Genomic DNA, 18,411 nt, shown 5'->3' on the forward strand with positions numbered 1-18,411 from the left:
TGAATATTTCTGGGATAGAAATAGTAAGTTGTGTAAAGACAGCAATTCTTTCTAAATTAATCTATAAATTCAGAGCAGCAGTTGAATCCCAGGAGGATTCTCCTACTTTTGGAGTGTGACAGTATTGATTCTACATTTCATCTGCAAGGAAATTCTGAGAGTAGTAATTAGAGGAATGAGTAGACCAAGGAGTTTGTCCTGTCAACCTTAAAAAAAATATAAAGCTACAATACGGTATTGACACCAGAATAGATAAATCAGTAGCTCAGAATACATTTGCAAAATAGACCTTAAATATTTGGGGTTTTGGCATATAAGTCATTTTAAGACATCTTCAGGAACTGATTTTGGGATAGCTGGTTGGCCATCAGGCACAGATTTTGCTAATAGGCAGTTATCATCAATTACTGTGCTTCCTAGTTTCTACCGTGTTTCCCTGAAAATAAGACCTAGCCGGACAATCGGCTCTAATGTATGTTTTGGAGCAAAAATTAATATAAGACTCGGTCTTATTTTACTATAATATAAGACTGCGTCTAATATAATTTGATATGATATGATCATGATATGATATAATATAAACTGGGTATAATATAATACCAGGTCTTATATTAATTTTTGCTCCAAAAGATGCATTAGAGCTGATTGTCCAGCTCGGTCTTAATTTTGGAGAAACAGGGTAGTAATTTTCCCTGCCTCAGTATAAATATTCCATCCTGCATGCTGCTACCAATTAGATAACTTTAGTACTCAAATGTCTTCCCACAACACATACAATAAAATAATTTAAACTCTTTAGCTAAGAAACTGATTTTTATTATAAGACTATTAATGGACCAGATACTAGCTCATTTAGTTTCACAGCTTTGAAGTAAAATTAATCTCCATTTTACAAAAGAAGAAACAGATTCTTATGCAATGCAATTTGACCAATATTACACAGACAGGATTCCATTCTAAACGTTATTTTCGGAGTTTGTCTTTATTGTACAGTTGGCCCTTGAACAACATGGGGTGGGGCAGCAATCCCCTGTGCAGTGGAGCATCTGAGCATAACTTCTGTCCCCGGTGCCCCGTAGAACTTCACTACTAAGAGCCTGCCGTTGACCAGAAGCTTCACGTATAACAGAAAGAGGCAATTAACGCAGATTTTGTATATCACATGTATTATACACGGTATTCTTAGAATAAAGTAAGCTAGAAAAAAGAAAATGTTACTAAGGAAATCATAAGGAAGAGAAAATACATTTATAGTATTTATTGGAAAAAATCCACATGTAGGTGGACCTGTGCAGTTCCAACCTATGTTGTTCAAGGGTCAACTGTATTTAGGCAAACTGCTGCTTAAACTGTATTGCGTGGCCCTGTCTATGCTTCCAGCTAAACCTGCCTGAGCCCTAAGTTCCTCCTATACAGATTTCCTCACTTTTCCTCCCAAAAGTGTGTACGTGGCTACTGCCATGCCTTTGCCTGTGTACTTACTTCTCTTACTCCCTTCCCCACTTGTCTATTGTTTGAGGGACATGATTCCCAAACTGTAATTTAGTGAGAGAAACATAAATGTAAACAACTAAAATACAAAGTAGGATGAAATAGTGTCAAGAGAAACAAGTAGCATGCAAAGAGTGACCATTCTGAGTAGTATTGGGGGTACAGAAAACTTCTATACCTAGGTTACTTTTGATCTGAATCTTGAGAAATGAAAAGAATTCAGCCAGGTAGAATCTACGGAGAAGGAATATGAGCATAGCTATGGAGGAGTGGTTGACTTGAGGGGAGAGATGAATTGGGAGATGAGACTAGGAAGGCAGTTTGGGACCAGATCATACTAGAAAGCCAAGCTCCCAAGTTTGGCCTTCTTTCCCAAGAGAGCCACGATGTTTTTCAGGCGGTGCTGAAAATTGGCTTGTAAGAAACGAGATTGGGAATGTACAAAGAAGATCTTGTATCTTTTAAAAAGCTTGGGTGTAGGAAAATCCTAAACTACAGTAGTCCCTCCCTTATCTGAGGTTTCAATTTCAGTTAACTGCAATCAACTGCGGTCTGAAAATATTAAATGGAACATTCCAGAAATAAACCATAAGTTTTAAATTGCATGTTGTTCTGAATAGTGTGATGAAATCTTACGTCATCCCACCTGGGACATGAATCATCCCTTTGTCCAGCGTGTCCATGCCATATAAGGGTGAATCCAGTCCAATAAGATAACTTTGAGAAAGATAGACCATACATTTTATTACAGAATATTGTTATAATTGTTCTGTTTGACTATCAGTTATTGTTGTTAATCTCTTACTGTGCCTAATTTATGAATTAAACTTTATAGTAGGTAGGGAACAACATAGCAGATGTATGGTTGGGTACTGTCTGTGGTTTCAGGCATCTACTGAGGGTCTTGGAACGTACCCCTGCAGGTAGGGGATTACTGTATATTGAAACAAATAACAATTTGAGTGACATAAAGCTTAAAAAACGTGAGAGGTCATCTCAAGTAAAGTACATGTTTCTGAGGTAGCATTCTAAAGCTCAGCTAAAGAATGTCTGGCAACTGTAGTTGTCATGCTTATTTACATTGGTGCATGCATTTATATGTACGTATAAAATATTTTTACTTTTAGTCAGTGATACATGGACCTTTTCTTTTTACGTTTGAAGACCAGTTGACAATTTTATATACAATGTACATTTATCCTTGAGATTCAGTATACTCAAGCATATTCAACCAATTTTTTATCTACATATTACCAACATCAGTTAGTATTTAACTGTTTACCAGCTGGAGTTACCTATTTGTTACAGCATTCTATAAATTATCATAACAAGGGCTTACTAATTGATACAAAAATAATGAGTGTTTTCAAGATGTAGATAAATAGAGAGTAAAACAGTTAAAAATTTCCTATACCTTGAAATCAGTGGCACAAATTTGAAGAACTTGTTTGTTTCAGGGATGTTACTTTCAGGTCCTCCTGCTGATGGAATTCAGCAGTCTTTACAATATACTTACCTTCCTGAGGGTAGGATATCTGTTTCTGCTATTATTGCTAACTTTATTATATCCATGAGAAGAGGTAATGACAAGTACCTATAAAACCAGAGAAAGACATATATTAAACTCGAGTTCCTTAATTTATGGGCATAAAATTCTTCAGTTTGGTTCAGAATATGTTCAGTATATTTTGAGTGTTACTTGTGTTTTAAGATTTGATTTTGTAAACATTGGAATGTTTGGAGTGTTAGAAGTATCCACTGAAAATAAGTTTATTTCTTAAAACAAGTAATTAAGTTGGATGACTACAATATTTAATGCGACTTATACTCGTATCAGGACTTCAGCTTTTGTGTATTTAAAAATGAGTTGATGTTTTGTATAGCAGTTGTATGTGTTATTTTTTCTGTGTAGTTTATAGTGATGTACTTCTCTTTGTGTGTTTAGCCGTATATGTGGGAGTCCATGTCCTGCAGTGTGGCCCGATGTAATCAAACTACCATATTTCAACACCATGAAACCAAAGAAGCAATATCGTCGAAAGTTAAGAGAAGAATTTGTTTTGTAAGAAGGGGGAGCTTAAACATCCATACTACACTGAGTGATTTTTGTTGTTGTTATTTCTTGTGAATTCTAAATGTCACTCTATCCTGTATTGACCCAAGGTAGACTTAGCACAATTCTTCTGTGTCATATAATTTTGAGTTTCCCTTTGCTACATGCAAATTACCATGTCACCACCATTATGAAATCAGTGGTTTGGGTTTGTGTGTTTGATTTGGTGCTTATGTGAAAGAACTTGAATAATATTTTAAATTTTAATGAAACAGCTTTCAAGTTACTTGAGCTCAGGTTTTTATTTTGTTGTAGGAAACTGTTTTGTTCAGTTCTTAATTTATGTTACAAATTACCCATAGAGTAATAAAATGTACTGTTGTTGGCCAAATTTAAATTTATTTAGAATAATAGTTATAAAATTATGTAAAAATATTTCTCCAAAAGAAAATTGGAATTTAGTGGAATAAAGTATTGCAAATGTTATAAAATGCTAGTCTTTGAAAAAAGCTGCTAAAGAAACATTAAGCGGTGTGAAGAACATGTCTGACCCCTGTAACTCTTCCCGCCAGCATTCCTGCAGCCGCGCTAGACTTGTTTGACTACATGCTCGCCTTGGACCCCAGTAAGCGCTGCACTGCAGAACAGGCCCTTCAGTGTGAGTTCCTGCGGGACGTGGAACCCTCAAAAATGCCTCCCCCAGAGTAAGTGACCTTTTGTTATTGTTAGATCCCATATGTAAAGAATTCGGACAGTTTTAATAACACCTGTATATAAACAATCAAAAACTATTCCATGATTAGTTAAAAGAAATAGAACAAATCAAAATAAATAGAATAATAGTAAAACACATAATTTGCACATTTAGAATACAGAATCTTGTTTAATGTTCAGCTAACCATATAGGACTAGCAAAAGTAGCCTTCCTCTAGCTAATTTCACTAATATATTTTAACTCTAAGAAAATATTACTGCTGTAACTCATTATTATTCTAGAACTCCTTATACCAGTACAACTGCTCATACTCCCAGTTGCTATAGCTAAAATTTTGAGTGCTGTGCTAAACATTTTTCATGCCTACATTAATCTTTATAGTCCTCTCAGGTGGGTATTAGTATTATTATCATCATTTTACAGAGGAGGAAGCAGGCTCAAAGAGGTTAAGAAACTTGCCCAAGAATATAAATCTAGTAAAGGGTGGAGCCAGCTCTTAAATTCAAGTTAGTCCAATAAGAAATAGGAATTCTGAAATACTTTTTGGCAAACTATGCAATAGAAAATTTTTATCATTGAATAACAGAATATTAGTATCAAAAGCCTGATTGTATACAGTTATATACTGTATACAATCAGTATATAAACTGATTGTATACAATCAGTTTATTGTCCAATGTGGGAAGGGGGTGGAATGCATAGAGTTTGGGAGTGAGGATAGCTGGGTTCTTGAAATGCCCCCCTCTTGTGGCTCCTGTAATTTCTCTAGGATTGATTTGGGGAAAGGGGAGGGGACAAAGCAGTCCATTTGGTTCTTCTTGGTAGGATCTGGAAACTTTGTAGGGATTTTCTTAGTAATTTTTAAAAGGAAGAAGTGTCCTAAAAGCAAGCCTATCCCAATAATAATAAAATGTTTCCATGTAATTCAGTTATCATATTGTAAATGAACAAACTTGGGCTTTGGAGTTCAAATCCTGGCTCTTCCACTTAGATTGGGCTTACTATAATTCAGTGAGACCATCATATTCAACTTCATGAAATTTTTGCTGTATTTGAATAGCCATGTGGGGTTATTTGAAAGGCATAAAGGATCTATCATCTGACATGTTGAGGGACCTGAATCATTCATTGTTGAATTATTTCATGGGTTTTTTTTGTTTTTTTTTTTTTCTTATTAGTATATATCAGCAGTCTTGAAACTTTGGCTCTAGTATTCCTTCAAATATTTTTAAACTTTTGATTTGGAAAACTTTCTACTTTAGGGAAAAATTAGGAAGAATAATACAATGAGCATTCATAGATCCTAAACCTGCAATCAACAGTTTTTAATGTGTAGGCACATTTGCTTTATCACTCTATATAAACTTCTTTTCTGAACTATTTGAATATCACATATTGTGTAAGTGACACTTCATTTATAAATAATTCGCACGTATCTATAAGAACTAGGACTTAATTCTATATAACAACAGTACCATTATAAAGCACAAGAAATTTAACGTTGCAGTATCTAATAGTCCTTTGTCAAATTTCTTCACAGTAATCTTTACAGCCTGTTGATTTGCGGGGGTGCGATGAAGAATTCATTCAGAACTCACACATTTCATTTAGTTGTCATGTCTCCGGTCTTGAATCACTTTTTGGGGAGGACTTCTATGACACTGACATTTTTTAAAAGTCTGAGCCAGCTGTTTTGTAAAACATTCTACAGTCTGGCTTTAAAATTGCTTTCTAGTAATTAGAATTAGAGTAACTTTTTATTTATTTATTGTTTTTGGCAAAAAATACTATGTAGGTAGTGATGTGTACTTCCTTCTGTTATCATATCAAGAGGAATATAATGTCATTTTTCTCCCATTATCGATAACACTACGTCGATCTCTTGGTTTAACTGGTCCACATGAAAGAATTCTGGTAAAACTGTATCAAAGCACATTTTTAATTGACATCTAAACTTTTTTTTAATCGAGGGTTTGAATAGCACAAAAGATGTGATTTTTAGTGTATCATAAATGTTGACACCTAAATCAAGCAGTTACATCACTTTTAAAAATACATTCAGTGGAATCAGAATATCTTAGTATGTTTATATTCAGCAATATTTACTTAGAAAATGTATGAAGAAAACTCTTCATACATTGAACATTGTTATTTTTTCATCTTGAACTTACATTGCTTTTGCAGGTTTTTAATTGCAACATATATTTTTGCTTGAAAGTATTTTATTGATTACCCGATTATACTTCCTCAAAACAATGTGTATATAAATGAAAATTCAATTTAAAAAACTTCCTCTTACTGGTATAAAGCTCTTGTCATTGCAAATAGTAGTAGTACATATTTCAGTTAAAAAAGAAAGATTTAGTTGAAAATTCAATGTAATGAAATAAATAGTGCTGAGATTCCCCCCCTCGTGTAATTTGCGTATCTATCAATTAATAGTACTTATTTTAGAATGGCACATAGTTCCCCATTAATTGTAATTGTGTTTTTATTATTTTAAGTACCCTTATAAACAAGCATTTGAGAAGGGTAGAGTTTTGTCAGTTATATCACTGAGTTCTTTGAACTCATTCCATATTATGTCCCCCTAATCACAGTGATCGGTCATCAAAAATTATTTTAATGACCTTTAAAACAACAAAGGTCATTATTTTAATGACATTTAAGGTTTTTTTTCCTCCTTTAATTTTTTTTGACAGTAAAGAATTGGAAACAGCATGACTGCCAAAAGATACGTATTTTATCCAGTCATTGATCATTTAGTTTTTCAAATTTTGGTGAAATTACTTCAGTTACTGCATTACTGCAGTACATCTGAATTCAGAATATCCCAGTAAAGAAGGTTTACCAATACTTATTAAATGACTTCTTATATTTGTTACTTTTTCTTTTGCTAGGACTTGTTTAATCCAGTATACTTAATAAAGGTTAGAAAGTCAGCATGTAATATCAGTGCTACTTTGCCAATCAAGTTTATTAAATTGTGTTTCTTACTACATTTTTAAAATATGTTTTTGTCAAAACCTTGAAACTATAGAGATATCCCATTCAATTTATGAAAAATGCCTGCTATATAACCTAATTGGAAACGCTGTTCATATTGTCAAATGCATCACATCACCTAAATTCATTCAGTTTTTATTAGAACATACCTGACTGCATTTTTTCCCATTAAAAATAAATGTTAATACACATCTTAGTGAAAATTCTGTAAACAAGTAATAAATTATTGGATACATCTTGTTAGATAACATCAATAAAGCAGTCAGGTCGTAATTATGATACTGAATTAATATTTAGATTAAGAGTTTACAAAAAGAACATAATCTCTCAGTATTTTGTAATATGTAATATGTACTTAAAATTTTAAGTGATTTATGAGGTTAATCTCTCAGTATTTTGTAATATGTAATATGTACTTAAAATTTTAAGTGATTTATGAGGTAAGGACTGTGAAGAAAGGCCTTGGTATTCCTTTGGGAACTGTGTATGTACTAAACTCCTCTGATCAGTTTCTGTTAGGAATAATCAAATGAGAGTGGGGCATAAAAAAAAACAACACTCCATTAATTGGATGTCCTGTCAAACTTTTTTGATATATTTAATGAAAATAGAAAAAGTGAATTAGAATGACAGCTAGCCTATAATTTTATTTTTTCTTAATAGCAGGTATAAAGCATTAAACAGTTTATAAGATAGAATATGATCAACTGTAATCAGAATAAATATTTCATGATGTGACTTGATAAAAATAGTTTTAAACTACCTTATTGAATGATGATAAGTGGTCTCAAACATGAACATAGGGACTCCTATGTGAGAGGCGCTGTCTGAGTACTTACAGCTGTTAACATACATTACTGCTGCCCCATAAGGTATTATTAATCCCAATTTTAAAGATAAGGAAACTGAGGCACAGAGGTCATTACTTGCCTAATAATATACAGTAAGTGTCTGAGCCAGTATTTGAACCTTCAGAAAAGTACATAATTTGGTCATCCTAGTAGAAAACATTCCTGGTACATACATCTGTGAGTCAGCTTCTCTAAATCTATATACTGTTTGAACTATTTGATGGGTAATGTTTATCTTTCCTAGAGGTGAGTGTTGCAATCATCCAGAAAGAATCTTACCTTTACATTATGGGAGGGAGAAAAAGCCCTTTTCAGTGGCTTTCTTTGCTTTACTCGTGGGATTCTCCTGCAATAGCAATGCATTCATTCCCTGAACATCAGGCTGAAGGAGGTGAAATTACTTCAGTTACTGCATTACTGCAGTACATCTGAATTCAGAATATCCCAGCAGAGGCTAATGCCACATAGCTTGTAATACACACAGAGAGAGAGAGGGAAGGGAGGGAGAGGGAAAGCGGGAGAGGGAGAGAAAGGGAAGTCTTTGGCGGGATTATGATGCCTTATAGCTTCCCAATATCAATATTTCAAATTGTCCCTTTGTTTGTTACTCCAGGAGGTTTTTACACGCTGAGGCAATGCACCATAGTAAGATGGCTGAGAGGTATGCCTTTGTTTTGTTTTTGGACCTCAGGTGCATAGACTTGGTTTAATCATAATCCTTGTGTCACTCATCATTGGTCCATGCATGGCTCTCTTTTTTTCTTTCAGTTACTTAATTTAATTAGTTATTTTAAATGATGTTGATAAGCAGCCATGAGCCTACCAAATTAAAGCTAGCAGCTTGAAAATAACCTACTTGAATCATATCATACCGTCTCCCCCCCCAAAACCTATCCCCTTGCCTTCCTCCACCTGAGGTAATTGTCATTCCTGTTCTCTTTTGTATATATTTTTGTTGCCATCTATATGTACTCATAAAAAGTTATATTTTAAACTTTTAGTTGTTTTTAGTTGTATAAAAGAGTGTCATGCTGTTTGTAATCTTTTGGGAATGACCTTTTTTTTTTAACTTAATATATTACATTGCTAAGATTCGACCATATTGTTGCATATGCCTTTATTTTATAACATTAGATAAGAGTAAATGTGAAAGCGGAGGTATGAAAGAATTTGCTGAATATGTAGCTCATTCTCAAAGATCAATTTTAGGAAAGAGGACATATGGATATGGAAATACTTTGAAAAACAATTCTAGGTTTACCCCCTAGAAAGTCTTCATGATCCTTAGAAGAAAACATATAGGTTGAAGACTGCAGATATGTATCACCAGGTTGGGGCTGCTTAAAGGAATTTATAGTTATTCTGGGCAAGTTTATTAACCTTTCCAAGCCTCAATTTTCTCATCTTTAAATAGATATAACAGTAACTTCCCATTGGGTTGTTAGGGTAAGAAGAAAACATTTATAAATCAAATATTTATGTCTTTATTTAAACAAAAGTTATTTTGCAGTGTTGTCAGGTTTATGAAATTACATTCAGGTAGAATTGTTTCAGAATTGTGGGTCATTTTGATAGCTACTAGTTATTCAGAACTCTTTGTTGATGAGTAATGAGCCTGGAGTACCTGTTTTTGAAACTCCTCTGTTGCATCAGTTTAATTCTGCAACATTGCTTATAGAGGCAAATACGAGGGTATTAAAAAGTTAAAAGCTCTTACTAGAAAGTTTTGCACAAATGTCTAGGCTTACTCCTTTTAATCCTATGTCTACTTTTTGCAAATCGGATATTTTTTGCCTTTTTTTCATGTCATATTCAGTGTATGATGTATAAAAATTGGCTTTAAAAAATTGCACCAAGGATAATTGAAACCTATTTTTATGACATGCTCTTCATTTATAGTTATAATAAATTATTATTTATTGATTATTCAGAAGCCATAGATTAATAGTCTGTCTATGAAGGTGAAGTCCTGAAAGGAGGTGGGGCATCAAGGCTGATTTTTAGCAGAAGAGTTTACAAAGCCGATGTATGAAGTCTTCAAGGACAACTTCGGGGTGATGGGGGAGGTGTTGTTAAAAATACTAGCATTTTGTCGTTAAGAAATGTCACTGCAATTACGAACAATTTAATTTTTGTTTTTTCAGTCTTCCTTTATGGCAAGATTGTCATGAGTTATGGAGTAAAAAACGAAGAAGACAGAAGCAGATGGGCATGACTGATGATGTTTCCACAATTAAAGCCCCCAGAAAGGACTTGTCTCTGGGCTTGGATGACAGCAGAACCAACACACCCCAGGGTGTGCTGCCGACTTCACAACTGAAATCTCAGGGCAACTCGAATATGGCATCTGGTCAGTAATGCTTCCATGGGTTGGTTTTCTTCATATTGTTTTGTGGCTGGTGTTGATTACATTGCTGGAGTGTTAAAGCATTTGTGGTTAAAGTTGAACATTAAGGTTTATTCACTAAACTTGACATTTCCTTGATACTTCCTTATGCCAGTATAGACATTTCACTGCTACGAACACCACAATGTTGAAGAATCTCAAGGTAAGATTAATTTATAAAGGAGGTATCAAATTACATGACTAGTGATTAGTCAGATTTCTCTTGTTTCCTTTTCCCCCCTAGTGGCGGAATGGGTAAGTCTTTTACTCAACACTATTCTCACAGGCTCAGCGTCAATGTGTGTGAATGCTTAAGGAGTAAATCAAAAATTATAATAGAAGCTCTTTTCATACTGTTTATAATATCCTCAGATTATTCTTAATATATTTCCCATAGTACTATAGAATCTCAAAGGTTGGAATCAGATTTTGTGCCAAAAATGACTTGAAGTATGACAGAGAAGAATATTTTGGGGAAACTTAAATTTCTTCGTCTGACTCAATCCGTTATAAGTGTAAGCATCTTCATGAGAAACCAATCTCATCAGTGTTGGAAATATTGTTAAACTTATCCTCTCATTTAATTAACTTTTTTAAAAATGGAATCTACTCCCTCATTTTGCCTCAGGAATCCAGAAAGCATGCAGCTTCAGGTTTTTTTTTTTTTTTTTTAACGATGACAGAGACTGATATGAAATAAGTAGAAGCAACTTTGTGTAATTGTGCTATGCATTATTGCACTTCACAGACACTGCAATTTTAACAAATTGGAAGTTTGTGGCAACTCTGCATTGAGCAAGTATATTGGCACCCTTTTTCCAAGAGCATTTGCTCACTTCGTGTGTCTGTCACATTTTGATAATTCTCACAAGATTTCAAATTTTTCCATGATTATTATATTTGTTATGGTGATCTGTGATCAGTGATCTTTGATGTTACTATTCTAGTTTTGGGGCTCCATGATGGTGCCCACATAAGAGAGCACTTAATTGATAAATACTGTATGTATTCTGACTGCTCCACTGACAATTCCCCCATCTCTCTCCCTCTCCTCGAGCCTCCCTATTATTCCCTGAGACACAATAATATTGAAACTAGGCCAATTAATAACCTATTATAATGTCCTCTAAGTGTTCAAGTGAATGGAAGAGACACATCGTCTCACTTTAAATCAAAAGCTAGGAAAGATTAAGCTTAGTGAAGAAGGCATGAGACGAAAGCAGAGCTAGGCGGAAAGCTGGCCCTCTTGCGCCAGTTACCCAAGTGGAGAATGCAAAGGAACAATTCTTGAAGGAAATTAAAAGTGCTACTGCAGTGAGCAACTGAATGATTCAAGAAAGTGAGATAGCCTTAATTGCTGATTTGGAGAAAAGTTTAGTGGTCTGGACAGAAGATCAATCCAGCTACAACATTCCCTTAAGCCAAAGCCTAATCCAGAGCAAGGCCCTAATGCTCTTCAATTCAGTGAAGGCTGAGAGAGGTGAGGAGGCTGCAGAAGAAATATTTGAAGTTAGCAGAGGCTGGTTCATGAGGTTTAAGGAAAGAAGCTGCCTTTATAACATAAAAATGCAAGGTGAAGCAGCAAGTGCTGATGGAGAAGCTGCAGCAAGTTACACGGAAGATCTAGTTACGATAATTAATGAAGGTGGCTACATTAAACCACAGATTTTTAGTGTAGACAAAACAGCCTTATATTGGAACAGGAGGCCACCTAAGACTTACATAGCTATAAAGGAGAAGTCAGTGCCTGGCTTCAAAGGACAGCTGACTCTCTTAGGGGCTAATGCAGCTAGCAGTGGGAAGCCCGTGCTCATTTACCATTCTGAAAATCCTAGAGTCCTTAAGAATTATGCTAAATCTACTTGCCTGTGCTTTATAAATGTGACAACAAAGCCTGGATGACAGCACATCTGTTTACAATATGGTTTCCTAAATATTTTAAGCCCTCTGTTGAGACCTACTGCTCAGCAAAAAAGATTCCTTTCAGAATATTACTGCTCATTGACAATGCACCTGGTCACCCAAGAGCTCGATGGAGAAGTACAATGAGATTAAGGCTGTTTTCATGCTTTAACACAACACTCATTCTACAGCCCATGGATCAAGGAGTAATTTCAACTTGAAAGTCTTACTGTTTAAGAAATGCATTTTATAAGGTTATAGCTGCCACAGGTAATGGTTCCTCTGATGGATCTGGGCAATGTAAATGGAACACCTTCTGGAAAGGACTCACTATTCTTTGTGCTACTAAGAGCATTTTGTTATTCATGGGAAAATGTCAAAATATCGAATTTAATAAGAGTTTGGAAGAAGATGATTCCAATGGATGAGTTTGAGAGGTTCAAGACTACAGTGAAGGAAGTCACTGTAGAAGATTTGGTGGAAAGAATAAGAGAACTAGAGGTAGAAGTGGAGCCTGAAAGTGGGACAGAATTGCTGCAATCTCATGATAAAACTAATGGATGAGGAGTTGTTTCTTACGATGAACAAAGAAAGTGCTTTTTGAGATGGAATCTACTCCTGGTGAAGATGCTGTGAAGATTTTTGCAAAGACAACAAAGGCTTTAGAACATTATATATACTTAGTTGATAAAGCAGCATCAGGATTTGAGAGGACTCCAATTTTGAAAGAAGTTCTGTGGTAGAGTTTTATCAAACAGCATTGCATGCTGCAGAGAATTCGTTTGTGAAAAGAAGAGTCAATTGATGTGGCAAATGTCATTGTCTTATTTTAAGAAATTGTCACAGCCACCCCAGCCTTCAGCAACCACCACCCTGATGAGTCAGCAGCTGTCAACATCTAGGCAAGACCCTCTACCAGCAAAAAGTTTACCAACTCACTGAAGGTTAGCATTTTTTAGCAATAAAGTATTTTTAATTAAGGTATGTATAGTGCATTTTTAGACATGATGCTGTTGAACACTTAATAGACTACAGTCTAGTGTAAACATAATATGTTATGTCCTGGGAAACCAGAAAATTTGTACTGACTTGCTTTATTGCGATACTCACTTTATTTTTGTGGAACCAAACCAGCAGTATTTCCAAGGTATGCCTCTCTCTGTGTGTGTGTGTGTGTGTGTGTGTGTGTGTGTGTGTGTGTGTGTGTGTGTGTGTGTAGAGGTGGTAGTTTATTAAACATGAAAAAGTAGCCTATATATATTAAGAGATGAGTAAATATTGATTGGTTAGTTGATTGTAACAGATCTGTGAATCAGATTGAGCTACTGGTGGCTGAGTGTAAATACAGAGTAGATTAGCTGAGAAAGCTTTAGGAAGATTACCATTAATGCTTTCCCATGTAGTCTACAAGCTCATACTTGACCTTGGTCAGACTACATTAAAGTGCTGATACACATTACTTTAAAAACCAGAAGCAATTGTTATTTGTTGTAGAAAAGTAGTCTTCAGAGTTTCTTGAAACAGAGAATTCCCCTTATACATGAAAATATTTGATCCACATAGCTTTGGAAAACACAGCTGTTGTACGCCATGAGGGCTGTCTACGTTAAGTTAAATATTATTTCTTTTCATACTAAAAATGTGTGAAATATGGAGAAAGGCAAAAGAGAAGCAACAGGAAGTTTTCTTAATTTGTATTTAAGTTACATGTTTTACATACCATCTGCTGAAACAGGATTTGAGTGACAAGAAGTTTGGGTGGCAGTCAGTTGTCCTAGGTGACTCTCTGGTCTTCATTGCTCCTCTTCATGGAACTGATGTCCTTTCTATTCTACTGGTAGAGATGGTAGAATAGAGGGTGGTTATTTTACCCTATTTTAGCTGGTAAGAAATGAGTTGCCCTTTCTGGGCTCATTTCATTATTGTTTATTACCTACATATTTAACAACCTTATTAATGGAGTGTTTCATTTTATATTGTGTTTTCCTTTTTTTAAAAAAACTCATTATTAAGTGAGAATTCTGGTTTTTTGAAATAGAAATGTATCCTCTGCTCCATTTTCTTCATTAATCAGTAAAGTGTCTTGAAATAAGGAAATGCCGCTTCTGTGAAGGAGACACCACAGTTGAAAAAGAGTAGTTCTCTGAGCTCACACAGAGACTGCCTGTTAATAGAGAAATGAAAGGGAAAATGAGGAAAACTGGCTCTTGGGGTGTAGTAAACAAGCTTGATTGCCTATTAATGTGGCAGGTCACAAGAAGAACTTGCCAAAGTTTGTTTTGATTAATCCAAAAATAACATGAAATAATAAAAAGTATCTCAAAATATGTAAAGGGAATATAGAAAGATTGCATTAATAATCAGTTTTTCATCTTTTTGGTGTTGCTTTTCTATTATGTGGTTATGGAAATTGCTTATCAGTGTCTGTATTATCACTTAACATATATAATATTATATGCCTTTGAGCTGTGTTGTTATATATGACTCAGATAAGTTTGCATAAGAACCTGTATAAACCATCAGAAGTCTAAACTGAAAATTGGAAAAAGAAAAAAAACTGAATCTGTTTTGTTGATGATCAGTGAATATCATCTTATATGTACATTGTAAGAATGCTTCTGTAGGAGGTCCTAACTTACCCCACAGGACTTAAAGTTAATTTGAATAAAACACACTTTATCAAAGAGTCTACCACATCCATGAATTTAACTGCAAGTATAAGGTTAGGTTCTTAGATAATAAGCATTATTTTAGATAAGCAATACCGTGAATAGTTAAGAGCTCAGACTCTGGAATCAGAATACTGGGTTCAAATCTCAACTCTGCCACTTACAGAGTTTGTGACCTTGGGCGAGTTATTAATATTTAGTCTGTCTGGATGTCAATTTCTTCTTCAGTAAAAGAAAAAATGTAGCTAATAAGAGAGCAGGCCTTATAAGGGTGTTGTAATACAGGATAGAACCTGCTTAGAAAGCTCCTGACACTGTATCCCTCGTCATCATTGTTCCGTTCACATTCCCAGGTGGTATTTCCTGGTTAGAGCCATAGTAGTGGTAGTCTTGATTTTCCTTTTGAAGTATTTGCCCCTAGAGATAATTTATTCAAAATGGACCACAGTTCGTTCTTTCGTTGTTGTTATTTTATGTGCAGTGAAATCTTTACATGAAATTGAACTGAGATTCCCTTTTCACAGTGTTTCTTAAGCACTCTCCTAGCTATACATATTCATGTGATAATAATACAGAGCCATTTTGGGTGGTGGGAGGAGATGTGAGTTGTGGCAATTCTAATTAATACAAATTTTGTCTTTAGTAAAAACAGGCCCTGGACAGCAGTTAAACCACAGTGAATTGGCAATTCTACTAAACCTACTACAGTCTAAAACAAGTGTTAATATGGCTGATTTTGTCCAAGTGTTGAACATTAAGGTAAACTCTGAGGCTCAACAGCAGCTAAATAAAATAAACCTTCCTGCTGGAATTTTGGCAACAGGTGAAAAACAGACAGATCCATCCACACCACAAGAGTCTTCGAAACCGCTGGGAGGAATTCAGCCTTCTTCTCAGAGCGTGCCGCCTAAAGTGGAGACAGACGCTGCCCAGGCGGCTGTACAAAGCGCCTTTGCAGTTCTGCTGACTCAGATAATAAAGGCTCAGCAGTCAAAGCAGAAGGATGTGCCGCTGGAAGAGAGGGAAAATGGGTCGGGACATGAAGCAGCATTACAGCTGCGGCCGCCTCCGGAACCCAGCACGCCGGTATCGGGTGAGTGGCAGGCTTCAGAGCGCCGACATGGCGCGTCCCCACCGCAGCCCTGCTGTGGGCGAGCGACCATCAGTGTGTACTGTTCAGTGCTCTGCAGATGTCACTGGTCTTAGGGTGGTTTTGTAGTCTGTTTATTCCTAGCAGTTGATTCTTCAGCTAGTTACTCATGTGCGAAATGACTCATGATGAGTACCATAGATTCTTCCCTTGTGTAGACCTATGGTTACGAAATCATATTTTACTCCAAGAACAGCACGATGACTGACCAAGGCAGAAACTTTATGTGTACAGTAGTTTTTATTCTTCAAGCAGTGTAAACAGGCATAGATGAGATCGCTTTGAAAAGGCAGATACGATACAGATTTGGTCACCATAGACTTAAATGGTAGAAGGCAATATTAGTCCTTATATACCGTTGTCCTTTCCATTTCATTTTTCATTTTTTGTTGTTGTTGTTGTTGGGGGGGAACAGAGATGGAACTTCTGATGCTTTTTAGGATCACCCGTAGGAAATATGAGCTATATTGAACATTTAGTTCTCCAGGTTTTGACTCTCCATTTCGCTTTGTTTCACTTAGGGCAAGATGAGCTTATCCAGCACCAGGACAGGAGGATACTGGAGCTCACACCAGAGCCAGACCGGCCTCGTATTCTGCCCCCCGATCAGAGACCTCCCGAACCACCTGAGCCACCACCAGTCACCGAAGAAGACCTGGATTATCGGACAGAAAACCAGCATGTCCCCACCACTAGTTCTTCACTAGCAGACCCTCATGCTGGAGTGAAAGCAGCCCTCCTCCAGCTGCTCGCCCAGCATCAGCCCCAGGACGATCCCAAAAGAGAAGGGGGTATTGATTACCAGGCAGGAGACACTTACGTGCCCACCTCAGACTACAAGGACAATTTCGGATCCTCTTTCTCTTCTGCTCCGTATGTTAGCAGCGATGGGCTAGGGGGTAGCTCTGCCCCCCCATTGGAACGACGGAGCTTCATTGGAAACTCAGATATTCAGTCTTTGGATAACTACAGTACTACTTCATCTCATTCTGGCGGCCCACCTCAGCCTTCTGCCTTTGCCGAGTCGTTTCCCAGTTCCGTAGCTGGGTATGGAGACATTTACCTCAATCCCGGTCCTATGTTGTTCAGTGGAGACAAGGACCATAGATTCGAGTACAGCCACGGCCCCATCGCGGTCCTGGCAAACAGCAGTGACCCTTCCACAGGGCCCGAGAGTACTCACCCTTTGCCAGCCAAGATGCACAACTATAGCTACGGCGGCAACTTACAGGAAAACCCGGGTGGCCCCAGCCTCCTGCATGGACAGACCTGGACTTCTCCTGCCCAAGGGCCCGGGTATTCACAAGGATTTAGGGGACACATTAGCACGTCAGCTGGCAGAGGTCGCGGCAGAGGGCTACCGTACTGAGTATCTGTTTTTCCTCAGGCACATCATTTTTATCTGGAAAGACTTTTCTAGCTGCAATTTAAGGCAGCAATCCAAGAGACTTGAATAATATTAATTCAACAACAGCTTTATTTTTATGTGGAAAGGGTCTTGCATACAATAGTTTAAAAAAAGACCAAAAAAAAAAAAACCTTTGCTTAAATTCATGCTGTTCTAAAAACTAGATCTATCGATTGTACATCTTCACAAATTCTAGTTAACAATTTTATTTTGTATTCTTGCAGTTTTAAGTGGATGCTAATCTTAGGGACATAAAAGTCTTTTATGGCCCTCTTGCAGATCTTCTGAACTATGCACATTTGTGCTTTTTTTGTAAGTTTGGACCAACTTTTATGTAACAACCAACCAACCCCCCCTTCCCCTTCAGTTTTACAACAATCAGAAAGGGCACTGATTTATTTGGTATTTTTCTTTTTACAAAGCTACCTTTAGTCAAAGGTCACTGTCAGTCTTTGCACCTGCTTTCAGTGTTATTGTGAAAGGTGTACTTTGTGCTCATTTCAGAAAATAAAACACAACCTTTCTCTTGATGCAACAGTTTTATAAAAAAAATGGTCAATGTTATTTTTGTTTTATTTTGCAGATTATCATAACCTGGCAAAATGCATTCGAATAAAATAGTGGGTTTTATATGAGAAATATGGGTGGGGTGGGAAGGGTAAGTAAGTGCCTTAACAGGTAAGCTTAAAGTCTGAAAAAGTAGTTAACCTTTACACCCAGTTGTCTTCTCAAGGGAATCAGTACATTGTATTGAAGAGGCAGGGAGCTCTCGGGTGTTTA

General features: G+C 36.3%; 1 protein-coding gene across 4 annotated transcripts in view; it reads left to right on the plus strand.

Moving 5' to 3' along the window:
• Window positions 1–18,168, plus strand: part of CDK13 (cyclin dependent kinase 13) — a 100,204-nt gene extending 82,036 nt beyond the window's left edge. Inside the window, exons 10-15 of one of the 4 annotated variants that reach the window (XM_033088464.1) lie at window positions 3,437–3,553; window positions 4,117–4,248; window positions 8,730–8,777; window positions 10,261–10,466; window positions 15,717–16,166; window positions 16,745–18,168. In XM_033088464.1, the coding sequence (XP_032944355.1) occupies window positions 3,437–3,553; window positions 4,117–4,248; window positions 8,730–8,777; window positions 10,261–10,466; window positions 15,717–16,166; window positions 16,745–17,592 (1,801 nt within the window). In that variant the 3' untranslated portion in view covers window positions 17,593–18,168. The remainder of the gene's footprint in view (window positions 1–3,436; window positions 3,554–4,116; window positions 4,249–8,729; window positions 8,778–10,260; window positions 10,467–15,716; window positions 16,167–16,744) is intronic. The other 3 variants (XM_033088466.1, XM_033088465.1, XM_033088467.1) reach the window with 3 other exon arrangements.
• The last annotated feature ends 243 nt before the right edge of the window (window positions 18,169–18,411 follow it).

Source organism: Rhinolophus ferrumequinum, chromosome 20 (assembly GCF_004115265.2).
Source record: "Rhinolophus ferrumequinum isolate MPI-CBG mRhiFer1 chromosome 20, mRhiFer1_v1.p, whole genome shotgun sequence".
In the NCBI taxonomy this organism is placed as follows: Eukaryota; Metazoa; Chordata; class Mammalia; order Chiroptera; family Rhinolophidae; genus Rhinolophus; species Rhinolophus ferrumequinum.